Source organism: Schistocerca americana, chromosome 4, assembly GCF_021461395.2.
Source record: "Schistocerca americana isolate TAMUIC-IGC-003095 chromosome 4, iqSchAmer2.1, whole genome shotgun sequence".
NCBI classification, from domain to species: domain Eukaryota; kingdom Metazoa; phylum Arthropoda; class Insecta; order Orthoptera; family Acrididae; genus Schistocerca; species Schistocerca americana.
Genome location: NC_060122.1, coordinates 504,804,833 through 504,817,235, shown reverse-complemented (window position 1 = coordinate 504,817,235; position 12,403 = coordinate 504,804,833). Strand labels below are relative to the sequence as shown.

At 38.8% G+C, this 12,403-nt stretch overlaps 1 protein-coding gene across 3 annotated transcripts in view; it reads right to left on the bottom strand.

The window, feature by feature from the left end:
• The window catches only part of LOC124612336 (tyrosine-protein phosphatase non-receptor type 23-like), a 158,215-nt gene that overhangs the window by 126,617 nt on the left and 19,195 nt on the right, over positions 1 to 12,403 (bottom strand). For all 3 annotated transcript variants that reach the window (XM_047140485.1, XM_047140483.1, XM_047140484.1), the window contains exons 2-3: positions 6,201 to 6,403; positions 2,307 to 2,484 (exon numbers count right to left, since the gene is read on the bottom strand). In XM_047140485.1, the coding sequence (XP_046996441.1) occupies positions 2,307 to 2,484; positions 6,201 to 6,403 (381 nt within the window). The remainder of the gene's footprint in view (positions 1 to 2,306; positions 2,485 to 6,200; positions 6,404 to 12,403) is intronic.

Sequence of the window (12,403 nt, the reverse complement as noted above, 5' to 3'; positions counted from 1 at the left end):
GGTGACAATAATATTGGGCTGTGAACTATGTTATTTTAAAATGATATTTACTGTGCATATGGTTTTCATTTTGATATGACTACCTACTGGAAGGGCAGTGTAATTAGGGGCTGTGTTAATGACTACTTGTCACATGTAAACTTTTTACTAGGTCATTTCAGTATTAAATTACTGCACTCAAACAATCATAACACAAGGCATCAACATGGTCTAGGATGTGACTTCTCATTTAACTGTGCACAAATTATAGTAAAAGAGACTGAATCTGGCCATAAACAGTATGTTATTAAATATCAAAGTGCCACGAAAAGTGTTATGGACTGTAAATCTGGTGTGCGCATCATCATTTGAAATAGCCTACTTTCGCCAATTACTTTCCGCCAGGTGCAGCTACCCGAGGCACATTAGCACAGTTAAATAGGGTAATACCACAGGACTACATCAGCAAAAGCAAGATGCAGAACAGGTAGGGAGAATTTCTAAGTAGCAATTCACTAAGTTGATCCATGAAAATGTTGACTTAAATTTTGCAGCTCGATTGGGAAGGAACAATCAGTTGTATTGAAGTTGCCTATACTACTATCTACGGACTCATGGCTAGACAGAGAAAATTTATGGAGGTTTGTAATTGAGATGGAGTAATAAGATACCTGGCAGCTCACAGTGCTGTTGCCAGTTTTCAACTGTGAAGCACAAACGGCTGCAGGTGAAAACAGTAACTGATGCCAATGATGCTGAGGTGTATCGCAAAGACATCCCCTTCGAGTGAGCGTAGGAGGATACATGATGACTTAGACAAAGATTCTAGTTGGTGTGATGAATGACAGCTAGCTCCAAATGTAGAAAAATGTAAGTTAATGTGGATGAGTGGGAAAAGCAAACTCATAATGTTTGGATACAACATTAGAAGTGTCCTGCTTACCACTATCCTATTGTTTAAATATCTGAGACTAACACTGCAAAGTGATATGAAATGCAATGAGCATGTGATATTTGTCATAGGTTCTTCTTTTTTTAAAAAAAAAGGAAATGATCGTATGGCGTCAGTGGCCGGGAGTTCCCAGGCAGGAAGTTCGGGGGCCAAGTGCAAGTCTTATTGAATGCGATGCCACATTGGGCAACCTGTGTGTCGACAAAGGGGACGAAATAATGATGATGATGATGATGATGATGATGATGATGATGATGATGATGACAGCACAACACCCAGTCCCTAATGGGAGAAAATCTCCCACCCCAGCCAGGAATCGGACCCGAGCCCCCATCCGTGGCATTCTAATGCGCTGACCATTCAGCTATTGGGGCGAACATAGGGAAGGTGAATGGTTAACTTTGGTTTATCGTGAGAATTTTGGGAAAGTGTGGTTCATCTACAAAGGAGACTGCATATAGGATGCATGTGTGCCCTATTTTTAAGTACGGCTCAAGTGTTTGGGATCTGTTGTGGGTTGGATTAAATGCTGACATCAAAGCAATTGAGAGCAAACTGGTACATTTGTTACTGTCAAGTTCGAACAATATGCAAGTGTTATGGAGATGGTTTGGGTACTTAAATGGGAATCCCTGGAGGAGAGGCAATGTTCTTTTTGCAGATACCCAGCATCTGGAGCTGACTGCAGAATGATTCTAATGCCGCCAACATACATTTTGTGTAAGGACCATGAAGATAAGAAAAGCATGTAGACAGTTGCTTTTTCCTCACTCTATTTGCACGTGGAACAGGAAAGGAAATAACTAATATTGGAGCAGGGTACCCTCCACCTCATATGTACTGGCCCTGGTGAACACAACAACCAACAAAAGAGCACACTGATGTGGCCAGGAAATGGTATGTTACATACATAGTCTCACTCTTAAGGGGGATTTGTCTGAAAGCTACAAAATTCTCAGCCTCTTTTATGCATCTATCAATGACTCATAGCTTCAATCATTCAGAAAAGTTCTTTCCTTTACTCCTTATATCAGCATACAATTCTTTACAGGTAAGTATTGAGGCCAGTATTTTTTGAAGAATCCTGAGAAGTCAGTCTATTAAAAAAAAGCAGAACACAACAGTCATAATATGCTTGACTGGAGGACAAAGTGATGCATATTTCACATTATCTACATGAAATATATTACTAATGATGTATGAGACAGATCTGCGGACTAATGGGAGGAAAAATGTATTGTACATGTTGTCTCATGACAGTAAGTCTGGCCAGTAACTCCATCTCATATTTTATTAGTTTTATCAACTGAATCTTCCTTTGATGCAATTAAATGTATTATACTGGGTTTAAAAAAATTGCACTAAAAAAATTTACCTCAAATGCCCAAGCTGCACACTGAAAATGGGTACATGACATTTTCATACCCTCAGCTGATACTCTGGTATCCAAGGCGCCTAATTGTGTGTGCAATGCTCCTATATTGTAGAGGATGCACACCATTTCAAATCGAATATCAGTTGAAGTGCAAACCATACTTGCATATGTATCTCTCCTGAAAGAGCAGCATTTTAAAAATATAAGAATTATATCAAATGTGTAGCAAATAAGATTTTACAATATAATCTCATTAAATGATGTACAAAAGTAAATGACTAATCTTAGGTACAGAAAGAATATTAAATCTAATAATTAAAATGAAACTAAGAAAATAATGAAGTCAGGACTAGTCTCAGACAATTTGATGATTCTTACAAAGCCACAGCAGCCTTTCAGATAAATGAGATGGTAAAGTGGACCTAAACATTTTCTAAGCCAAGATGAGCCACCCCTTCCAGTCAGAGAGATATTATATGTTTGCATGAAATGTTCATATATTCTTCTGCACAAATAAGACAGTTTTACAGCTGAGTTTGATAAGCAACTTCAGAAACACCTTTGTGGCATTCTGGTTTTGGCTCAAATAGAAACCACACAAACAAAACAGAAGTGCATTCCTGGTTCTTATGATGGATGGGTACAGTGCAATACCATATCTTAAGTCTCATTTATAGATTAAGCAAACATGTAAAATTCTTTAAACTAGTACATATATGCTTTTGGGGTTCAATGCAGAGAACAGATACCAAACAACTTAAAATGGTATGTCATTTAACTTCCAAGTGAATGAGTGATTAAACCTCACATATGTGAACCTATTAATTTCCTTCCCAATCAGAGCTCGTACTTGGTCACCAGTGATCTCATTCTTGATGGGCATTAATCTCTAGCTTCATAATTCGGCTCCTTCCCGCTTATCGGCATTGTACACCTGGAGATAATCATTCAATACTATTTTGTTAGCTATCTGAACAATGACATGATACGATTTTTGACAATACTCAATCATTTCTTTGTGTTAATGCTTCTCTGGCTTATAAGTTCTGGGACTGTGGCACCAAGCTGCAACTCTCACACCACCCCTTCATGTACAAACACTTTTACTGATCTTCCACTTTTTTTTACTTTCAAATAATTTTTGTAGATATTTTCCTAGTTTATTTGACGGTGTCTTAATTTTATCCTCCTTTTCAAATTTAACATCTTGCATTGTCAAAGGAACTTTTTGCCACCACAAGTACTATGACAGTAATTATACTACTACTTTCTTTCCTTTTCAGTGCCAAGTGTAAGATCAAAATTTCTTCTCTGAAAGCAAAATGACTTTTTATCAGCATGTTCTGCATTTTTCTTTCAATTCTTATGCATTTTATGACCTAATGAGGTAGTTTAGGAATATAACAGCATTGGACTAATATCATGAGGATGGCCATCCAGATTTATGTTTATTATTATTTCACTAAATGACTTAAAACTAGTGGCAGGAGGGGTTCTTTGAAAGGGCACGATCAATTTCCTTCCCAATCAGAGCTCGTACTTAGTCACTAGTGTTCTCATTCTTGATGGGCATTAATCTCTAGCTTCATCCTTTCCTAGAAGTTTATAAGAGTGTAATATGAGAAAAATTAAAATGTGAAAACATCTCAAAGCAATGCAAATTAATAAAATGTTCAAAAACTGCCAGTAGAGCAAAGTAGTTAAATTTTTATGATAACTCCACAAAAATTGTCATTTGGTAACTGACTGCCATATGGCTGACGGTCTCATCCTTCATGCTTCCAGAAAGAAATGCATGGGGCTTGTGAAGAATAGAATAGGATTCAAAAACCCAGTGTATGAGGCCTGTTCAAAGCATTCTGGAACATTCATCATTTCGAGCCAACGGTGTGTTGGAGCGAAATGCAGTTGGCATCCCTGCACACACCTGTGTTTAATATGCAACTGACTGAAGTTTCATTGTTGTATGTCTGTAAGTTATTGCAGTGCTGTATTGAGTAGCACATTGTGTCACACGGTTTGTGAATTTCGAGATGGCAGAGTTAAGACAAGCAACGCGTCTCATTTAAGAAACTCAAGAGAACCTTTAAGAGACACCAAATGATGCAGGAAGCTTACAGTGATGACTGCTTAAGCTGTTCTCAATGTTACGAACGGTTCACATGGTTTAAAAATGGCCCGGACAGAAGTTAAAGATGACCCTCGTTCAGAACACCCTTCGATGTCTATCGATGTCAGATCACATGTTAAGCCATGCTGATAGTTTTATTTGACTTTGAAGGATTAGTTCATCATGAATTCGCACCACAGGGATACACTGTTAATCGATGGTGCTATCAGGATGTGTCATGATATCTGTGAGAAAATATGAAGATGAAAGGGCCTGAAAATTCATGACTCTGAAGCACGATAACACACTAGGCATTCATCCCTGTTGGTGTATGACTACTGCACAAAAAATGAAATCACTGTGCTGCCTCATCCTCCATACTCTCCGGACCTGGCTCCTCCAGACTTGTTTTTATTTCCAAAGCTGAAAACCCTGTTGACAGGATGAAGATATGCAATTACAGACAAGATAAAAGAAAATTTGCAGATGGTGCTATGAATGATCCAGGAACAGGTGTGTCAAGACTGCTTCTGGAAGTGGAAATGGTGTTGGGAGAGGTGTATCAATTGTGGAGGAGAGTATTTCGAAGGAGACCATGCACAATAAGTAAAAGGAAAGTCTAGAAAATTTTTGTGGAGAAAGTTCTGGAATTTTTTGAACAGACCTTGTATGTAATGTACCTTCCGATTGTGCACACTATTATGTGAGGAAGACAATGTACCCCACTGAGCATTGCTGGATAAAACATCGGAGGTGTTCGGCTCTGTGCCATCTAGATACACCAGACATGATGTCCAGACACACACATTTTTTTTCTATGAGAGCATGATCAAAGAGGTGACTGAGATCAGAAAACAAAAAAATACCATAAATAAAACTGGTGGCTAGCAGCTGACCACTACTACAGACCTAATCACTGTATGATTAAATGGGAATGGGTTACAAAGGATGTAGAAACTGCCTTGTATGATGACGAACTGAGCACTGTTGGCATCACAGCTAGTAACGAAACTGTGTAAAAACAAAGGGACCATTAGCACAGTAGTTGGTAACCAACTTAGAATAACTGAGGAATATTTTGGCAAAAGTTCTAGAAATTTAATCACCTGATACAGCTAGAACATTTTATTGGAAGAATAATAGTTTTCACATTTCTCTCATTTCACCTCCTTTGGTAGAGTGATGGTAGTGCATCAGATTAAGTCAACTCACTTAAATACAAATCAATAGTCTGACAAATGCTGACTACGACACTGAATTACCCATTTCTTCCATTTAAAATTACCATTGCTTTTGTATCATGCTTCTGGCATCTCTTCTCCATTGAAGGTTTGTGTGTATCCCTGCTGTCAGTTTACCCTATCTTCTGCATTTAATGTTTTTCATCTGCAACTCAGCAGAAAAAATACCTGCATACAAAAACTTACTTTCTTTTCAGTTCAGGCCATATCATCTACAGGTATGTCGTCGTAGAATTTTCTAACACATAAGACACACTTTTCCCCAGATTTTTAAATCCTTGAGTAAAGAAACACATCACAGCCTGAATACAGAAAATGAGCTGCTGTCTGCTACTAATTATCTATTGAAACATGAACAATTTTGACAGAACATAAAAGAGTTCTATGAAGGGTGTACGAGCGGACTAACAAAAAATCAACTAAGAAATGATAAAAGCAACAAGAAAGACTACATTAAATTTAGATCTATTTGTTCAGTAATAGTATTTTTGATCAAATTAATTGGTGAAAAAGAATAACAATACAGAGAAAATTCAGACTTACCATGTGAAAGAGACTGCTGCTGCACCATCTTTGGACATAGGGAATCTACTCTGCAAGAAATGAAGCTGACAGTAATATCGTTTTAGTGTTGAAACACCAGAGACATCCTTGACAGCACACACAGCTGCAGCTCTTAGCCCTTCCAATGTGTGTATTTCACCGGAGTATGATTCTGGATCTTCATGATAGAAATCTCTGATGTACTGCAAGAAGGAAAATTCAGTCATGTCATCAATTAACAAAATGAGTCAATTTTAGTTCAACAAGTTAGTGGAACATGCCATTTTATGTCACTGTACACAATCTTCAAAATATGTGTATCAGAAAATTCTGTTTAATACATCACAGTTTTTGGTGTGATAAATGACAGCTTGCTTTAAATGACAAAAATCAAAGTTAATGCAGATGAGTAGGAAAAACAATCCTGTACAGTATTAGTGACATGCTGTTCGACACATTCATATCAATTAAATATTTAGGTGTAACACTGCAAAGCAACATGAAATGGAACAAGCATGCAAAGTCAGTTGAAGGGAAAACACTATTGATAAAGTTTAGAAAATCCACAATTGTGGCAGAATGCAGACTGATTCTACTGTCGCCAACATACATCTCTTGTAAGGATTGGGAAAGCAATATAAGAGAAATCAGGGCTCATACAGAAGTATACAGACAGTCATTTTTCCCTTGTTTCATCTGCGAGAAGATCAGAAATGGGATGATTAGCATTGATAAAACATACACCTATCACATGTACAGTATATATGCAGATGTACATGTTCATAACACAATGCACACACAGTTGTGATAGAGTAGAGGGAACCATGTTCCACAAACTGTGAACTGAATTCTGAAATAGAAGAGTTGTGATTAAGAAGAAAATTAATATTTGTATAGACAGCTAGACAGCACAGGTCAGGATTCAAATTTCTATGCTTCTGAATCTAATATTTGTATATATGACAATATAATGTACTGGCCTCTCCAATGATCCATCATAAAGAATGTAGTTACAGACATGACATTTGTGATTCAAGAAGAAACATATATGTTTTCAAAACTTACAGGAACAGCACACCCATTAACTGACAAAAAAAGGATAGCAGACTCGAGACTTTCCTATTATACAATGAGCCATTTAAACAAGGCATTGCCCATAACTTCAGAGTTGAAACAATCTTTTAGGTCATGCATAGCACAGAAAATAAAACGATTTAGTATTTTGGGAGTTACACTTTTTGTTGTACCTTCAGAAATAGAATTCAAGGCAACTGATTTACAGAATTCTACTCTGCTCAAGAACAAGTATTATAACACTATGAATGTGGCAAGGTGGTACTGTGACGCAGAGGAAAAGAATTTTCCATGCTACGGAGACATCTCTCTGTGTATACCTAGTTTCTGATGCACACAACTTTTTTCTGTCATAAAAGGAATAAAATATGTGGAAAGATCCAAATTACACAATCTACCACTAAATATAATTATTTTTTTCTCCCAACACGTCAGACACCACAAGTTTCATCAATTGTAAGTGTACAAGTAAAACAAGCAATGTGTGGCAAAACACTTGCATTTTGCCATAGTTTGAATTAACTCTGTAAAAGCAGGACATGATACAATCATATTTCTCTACCAACTATCTCCTCACTGCATGGTATTGTTGTGTTCACAGTCTTTATTGCATCAAAGGGCACTCTCTTTGCCTGCAGGTCCCTGTGGACACCTCCTACACAAAATGTAAGCACTTACAACAGCAAACCCTGTCTGACAACATCATCTGAATCCAAAGATTTTATACCTTCGAAGTTTTATTCTTTTTGTCTTCTTGATGGATTAAAACTATGTGCCATATTGGGGCCAATCAGTGTCCAATGAGAGCTGCTCAGTACAGAAAGTATCTTGAGTTTGGGAGCCACAATCCAGTACTCAGCTTTAATCTGTCGGAGTTCCACAATAATACACACACTTGCTGCAAAAAGGAAGATTCAGGAATGTGGCAGAGCACTGTATGAACAGTAAGTATTTAATGCAATTTAGGAAAATCACAGACTTGAATTTATTAGAGGGGACAGTGACCCACTGTATGTTTTTTCATCTCCGAGTGAGCAGAGGTCTTATTTGCTACCACAAATCTGCACCTGGCATTGTCAAAGCAAATGTAGGCGAGTAATCACTTCTCTAGCCAAGTGGTCGGCCAGTTCATTCCCTGGGATACCCAAATAATCTGAGTCTCAGAAAAATACAACTAATCAGGCAGTACGATTAAGGTCAGAGAGGTGGTCATGAATAGCAGGTATACAGGGTGACCAGAGTAATAGTGATCAATGGCCTTGAGGCTGCTCACTAAGTCACTGCAAATTAAAACAAAGTCAAGGGAGGCATGTTTAATACAAGTCAGGCTCTGTTAATGGTTCTCACCTCTGCCATTAAAACATGGCATGTTCCTGGCCTTAAATATTCTTCCTGATCAATGGGAATGTAAAAGCATATCCTGTCCTATCCATGGTTTTAGAGCCATCAGTATAAATGACTGCAGCACCCTGATACTTTTGGATAACTGAAAAGAACAGATCCCAAATGGTCATGGGGGCAACATACTTTAGGATTGCAGAATAAATTGATCCTAATTTGTGGCCTAGGTACCAGAAAATGGGGGAAGGGGATGCAGGACAACACAGGAACCTCATTCTCAGGAGGTTAGGTGGAGACCCTGGCAGAGAGCTGTGAGGTGCATTCCACGAAGAATGTGACAAGCTATATGATGAGGAAACTGTCGGATTGTGACGGCGTAAGTGAGCAACAGTTGGTTCCATCGGTGTTGTTGAGGGAAGATTCCCACTTCAGATAGAAGACCATCTACAGTAGTAGCCTGGAAGGTGTCAGTGACTTGTTCAGTGTCGTAATGATCAAGCGAGTCTACCATTTTCAAATCTGAAGGTATCACAAAGCCATAAACTTGGTAACCATAGTCCAGTTGGGATGATACCAGGGCCCGGTAAATATAGAGAACAGTAGCACAATCTGCACCCCAAGAGGTGCAACAAAAGTTTTCTTAAAATCAGATGTGTTTCCAGACTGAATTCTTTTCTTTCCTCAGTTCACATCTCCCAAGTGTGAAATAGCCATATGGGCAGAATCTCCTTTTCTTGAATTCATTCTATTCTTCTCCAAAGAGATTCAGATATTGCAATATTTCCCCTTGCAATAGCTAACATATCTACCAATCCGTAGCAGGAGGCTATTACCCATGGCCACAGAATCCAAGCAGTCCATGTGATATGTTCTATGGTACTAGTAGCAGTTTGATGCTGGTAGGAGAGGTATGTTATGTAAATTTATTGTACACAGGTGTATATATCAGGCATGACCCAGAGAATGGGCAACAAAAAGTCATAACTTAATTATAAATATTAATAACGATAATCCATTTTTAATTTAAAAAAATGTCAGAGGAAGTCTTCTCAGATGTGACCACAATTGTGGCACAATTACAATGCAGCAAAATTTCAGTCTTGCTAAACAAATGTTGAGACAGTCACTCGGAAATGAGCAAGATGGTACAAAGTCACTTAGATTCTGAAGCACACCAAGTGAGTCATTCAGCACTTAGATGTGGGCTCCATATTGGTTAGGAGTGTTAACTTCTTCAGTTTTTGAGTTATTCATGTTTATTGATATGAGAAATGTATCACTACAATGTTCCCGGTGTTTAAATACAATAAATGTACTATGAATTTTCATTTAATAAAGGCAGCTACCCATATTCCTATCTGAAGCCACACCTTCACTACTCTGAAGTATTTACTTTTAAGTAATAATGGAATATTTACTTCATCACATTTGGTGGTGAAATTTTGGAAAACCATTTTTAGTAACTCCGCTTTAATGGCACTATCATCGGTAACATTACCATCTCTCTCACGTAGTAGGAATATCGACTGCGTCTTACCACTGCTGAACTTCACATAAAACGACCAGAATCAATCTGGATTTTCTGCCATATTTTGAGACAGATTTTCATTGTGGAAACTGTTAAAAGCATCTCGCATTGAAATGCGCACTAAATTTCGAACTTCGCTAATAATGAAGGTTTTGTGTTCTTTTAAATTTGGCATGCTTTTTTTCTGCAATTGTGTTTTGACCTGTGTACCATAGTGGATCAGTTCCATCTCTTACTAATTTATTCGGTACAAAATTCTCTACTGCTGTTGATACTATTTCTTTGAATTTAAGCCACATCTAGTCAACGCTTACACTGTTAGTTTGGAAAGAACGGAGGCTACCTCTTACAAAGGTGTCAAGCAAATTTTATCTGCTTTTTAAAATAGGTACATGTTGTGCTTATTTTTAGTAGGTTTGGATGTCATGGCATTCAGTCTCACTAAAACAACCTTATGGTCAATAATGCCTGTATCACTCATGATGCTCCCTATTTGTTGCTAATAGGTCAAGCATGTTTTTGCTACCATTTACACTTTGTGTGGGCTCTTGAACTAATTGCTCAAAATAATGTTCAGAGAAAGCATTTAGTACAATTTCTGGCGATGTTTTATAACTACCACCAGCTTTGAACATGTATTTCAGTATCACTAACTAGATTGAAGTTACCACCAACTACAACTGTATGATAATCCAAGTCGAGGGGTCGGCAAAAGAAAGGAGTTATTAATTTATTCCGATTTCCAAGTATAACTTCTATCTACTTCAATCTCACTGCAACGTAAACTACTTCTGACAGCTACAAACACTTCATCACCGACTGTATTTAATCTTTCCATTTCTGAACAGGGTTAGGGCCTTTGTAGACATTTGGACTAAACTTATTTCTGGTTTTAGCCAACTTTCCTTACCTACAACAATTTGTGCTTCAAAGTTTTCTATTAGTGCCTGGAGCTGTTCTTTCCTGACACCGCTACTACTATAATACCTATGGTTCCTAGGTCGACACTTTTACTGTATTTGACCTGCACCCTTTGAGGCTGATGCCCTTTTTGACTCCAAACAGCCCCCCCCCCCCCCTCTCCCATGTAGCCACTTCCTGTGTGTGATCAACTCCTGACCTACCAAGCGGAACTCAATATCCCACCACACAGTGGCGCAAGTCGAGGTATCTACAGACTACATAGTCACAGAACTGTCTAAGCCTGATTCAGACTCTCCACTTGGATCCGTATCAAAGCGCGGCCTGGCTAGCACCCAGCTTAAGGCTTGATTGTCAGTCTCTAGCTGAAATACTCTATGTTCAAGATAAAACCAATACTTATCCAGCACAAACAAGACGGCCAATGCCTCACATTCATAAACAGAATATTTAAGCTGGGCACTGGTTAACCGACGAGGCGCATATGCTAATGGTTGCCTTTGACCCTTGAACTCTTGCAGGACGACTGCCGAAGTTCCCGCATTAGATGCGTCAGTTTGGACAATAAATTTCTTATGAAGATCAGGCACTCCGAGAACCGGAGGATTGGCTATAGCCACATTACTGTGCTCCTGTCGACAATGCTGCAGATACTGAGCTCTGCCTCCATCATGGAAGCAAGATGGTCAGTCTTTACTACTTCAGACAATCACCCAAAACCAGAAATAATCTCTTCTGCTCCAAAGAGAGACACATCATTAGTCCCAATGCAAGCCACCACCTGCAGCTGGCTACACCCTGTGCTCTTCACGGCATCCGGTGACCCATTCCACAACTGGGATAACTCCCCCCAGTATGCACAAAGAGTGCACACTACATTTCTTCCTCTCCTTGGCAGCCATCTCCCTAAGGGCACCCACTAATAGCCTAACACTGGGGCTCCCAACTACCAGCAATCCCACCCTCTGAGAATGTCTGGATCTTGCAGGCCACGAGGCTTCCTCTGAAATAGGACACGTGATCGCATCTGGCTCAGGATCAGCCACAGATAGCGGCTGAATCTAGTTTCTCGGACAAACTGGAACCGCCTGCCACCCCTTGAAATGATCTCCAGTGCCTATTAAGCACAGAGTCATGCCAGAAATTTATGAATTATACTACTAAACACACAGGCTAATGACAAGAAATCACTCCTCTTTGAAACTTGTATATATAAGTTACAAATGCTGTTCTCTCCTCTGGCACTTCCAGAAAGAGAGTTGTGGCCTTACTGAGCATTAGTCAGTTTTGCATGCTGCACCATATCCCATGTTAACAGCAGGATATCCCATGTAATAGA